This window comes from Leptopilina boulardi, unplaced genomic scaffold (genome assembly GCF_019393585.1).
Source record: "Leptopilina boulardi isolate dan_hultmark-lab unplaced genomic scaffold, ZJU_Lbou_2.1 LbouV2_21, whole genome shotgun sequence".
NCBI lineage: Eukaryota > Metazoa > Arthropoda > Insecta > Hymenoptera > Figitidae > Leptopilina > Leptopilina boulardi.
This window is the reverse complement of record NW_026137763.1, coordinates 36,240-39,267: the sequence shown is the minus strand read 5'-3', so window position 1 is coordinate 39,267 and position 3,028 is coordinate 36,240. Positions and strand designations below refer to the sequence as shown.

The 3,028-nt window shown below is 29.6% G+C and overlaps 1 protein-coding gene across 1 annotated transcript; it reads right to left on the bottom strand.

Moving 5' to 3' along the window:
- Positions 1-1,057: 1,057 nt before the first annotated feature.
- LOC127278634 (uncharacterized) lies at positions 1,058-2,512 on the bottom strand. Its single transcript, XM_051300434.1, has one exon. The coding sequence runs from the start codon at positions 2,510-2,512 to the stop codon at positions 1,058-1,060; it is 1,455 nt and encodes a 484-aa protein (XP_051156391.1).
- Between the last annotated feature and the right edge of the window lie 516 nt (positions 2,513-3,028).

The window sequence follows — 3,028 nt, the reverse complement described above, 5'->3', positions numbered from 1 at the left end:
CGGGAAAACAGTTTGGTTGCAATTAAATAAATGAGAAGGATTTATTACACTTAAATTAAATTACAAGATAACTAAATTATGTATGACTGATATGATTTAAAAATGAAAGTAAAGTAAAAAGATGATTTCCATAAAAACGTGGACATGAACAAGAAGCGAGTAAAAAATGTGTACAAGGATAGCCTCGAACCATCACGTGATCAAAGAGCCTGCATAGTGGCTCCATCTTTACCGCGAAACACAAATGCAAATAAATTTAAAGTCAAAAGCACATATAAATTTCAACAAAATCATTGTCAGAACATTTTCGCATTTCGGTATTTAAATCAATGTAACCCTTTAACCAGGGTTTTTGGTTAAATTGCAAAACTCGATGAATTTTTATCAATTTCATTCCTAAACTGCAATAAAGTTTTAAATTTCTATAATGAACAATGTACTGTGTCTTTGGCAAAACAGTGGTCATTAATTTAGGAATTCTACACTTTGAGTTGGGAGGTATATAATGTTCTGGACAAAGAGGTAAATCACTATGTGAATCGTGTAATTCCACAGGATACTCTAAATCGACTTCTAAAATATAACCGACTGATGAATCATCTGAAATATTGAGAAAATCAACCGCGGAAAAATCTTCGATGAATTCAAAATTTTTGTAAGGTAAAAATTCGCTCATTGCTGCACCGTATTGATTATTAATATCAAAATACATCAAGTAGTTTTCTGGTAAATTTGCATTGAATTTTTCCTCCATATATCTGTTGTTTGCTTTTGAGTATCTATTGGAGCATTGTGATACTCCACCCCTAATACCAGATTCAATAAAGAGCAACATCTCAACATCAGTTAACAATTCCAAGTGAATTTTTGAAAATTTTAACATGGCATCAAAAGCTAGTCCAGGTGCAGTGTAGTAATGTAAGGGATCTAGTTTATAGGTAGAAATACAGGTTCTTCGAAAATTTTCAAAAATATCAGCAAGAAGAAAAACATCTGTTTTAAGATAAAGATCGGAATATTGTCCTAAATTTTGAAGATTAAAAGTTTCCCATACATTTTACGCATGAAAATAGTCTTGTTCTGAAATATGTTCGTCATATAATTTTGAAAAGAATGCCTCTTTTGGAGGAAGAGATTCTTCATCTAATCGTGACCAAGAATCAATGTATTCATAAGGGAATACACCTTTTCTCGTTAACAAATTGAATTCTTCATTACTTTTAGAAAATTTACGAGTAATTTCTTTCTTATCATTACTCAAATAGGAAGCTAATTTTTCAAGGCTGCTAGACATAAACCTAAAAGAGTCAACAAAGCGAAGATTAATTTTTGTTTCAGCAACTTTCTTTGTGAATGCTATATATTTTTCTTTGTTTACAGGTAACAAGTTTATTTGTCCTTCAAAATTGGTTGCTAGAGCTCTAATAAAAAAATGACAATCATAACCAGATAAATTATGAAAAACTACTGGAATTACATAAGAATCTTTATAATTTACATTGCAGTTTCGGTGAGCAGCACCGCGAAATTTACCAGTAAAATGGCAATGATCGCGATGTTTAATATCATTCGCTGTAAAAATTTTCTCACAAATGTGACAAATTGTAGACAATTGAAATTCTTGATTTTGTTGCTTAGTTAATGGTTCCATTGGTACAATATTATTTATAAGATCATTAACATCATATGATAAGCATTTTAATTCATTTAGAAACCACTCAATACAATTTTTACCTCGATAAAGATTAAATTTGCTTAATGATTCATCGAAACTGCAATGTAAATAATAAGCTACACTTGTTGGAACATGCTTTTGATATGCGGATGTATTAGTATGTGAATCATCTGCAGGCTCCAACAGACACTCAATATCTGCATATACGACAAATGGAACTCTTTCTTTAAAACGATAATTTTTGAAAGATAAAATTTTATTGTTTTTATCTGGTAAAATTACTCTACATTTGTTTACCTTTTCACACGACAATCTATGTCGTTCAAAAGATTTTTCAAGAGTAAAGTGACACAGGCATCTGTCACATATTAAAATACGATGTTCGTTTCGTGAAACCTGAGAACTTATTAAACGTGATAAATTTTTCACAAGCGTAAAATGATAAGTTAATTTTTGTTTGCTTCTATCAATTTCCTCATGGATAAAATTTTGATCATTATCATTAAAATCATATATTTCTACAGCAAACAGATGAATTACCGGTAATTCTGATTTTTCTCTACTTAAATAAAGAGGAACAATATCTCTTTTTTCATTTTTGTCTTGTTCCTCACCATAAATGTTAATGCTTAATTTGTTCAGTTTCTCAAATTTTTCGATATCTTCAAACCTAATAGGAAATTCTATATCATCGTATTTTAATACTTGACTGTAATGCGGATATGAATCAGTCAGTGAAACATTATATTTAGCAGGATGTAACGCTGCTACAATGGACCAAAGAAAGCAAAAGGAATCGTTGTTTTGAATATTGATTATTGCTTTCTTTAATCTCATTGTTTTAGGTCATTCTACATACGTCGATAATCCTCCTAAAAATGCAACGTATTTATTAATATTTATAACTAAATTTAAAATTTCAACCAAAGACCATCCCGATTCTTTTTGTTGAAAATCCTCCATTTTTACTAAAAGTTGTTCTTTTACATTTTCATTAAACCATAAATCTAAATTTGTTGTTGAAGAAATTATGTCATTTTTCGTCTTTAAAGTTTTAATCTCTTCACTCATTTTATTTAATTTGAAAACCTCAAATTTACCATAAAATATTACATTAACCTTTAAATTTGAATATTGAGCTAAATAAGTTTTAATTTTTTTAATAGTCAATTGTTTTGCATCGTCTAAAAACTGTGACATATCTTTGTGAACTAAATTAACAACTGAACCTGTAACTATGCGACTTTCAAAAACAGACTCTAAATTCTGCCAAATTACTCGCTTTACCTCATGTTGATTCGTTGATGATGAAATACCTTCACCACCCTTCTTCCTTCTGAGATAATCAATTTT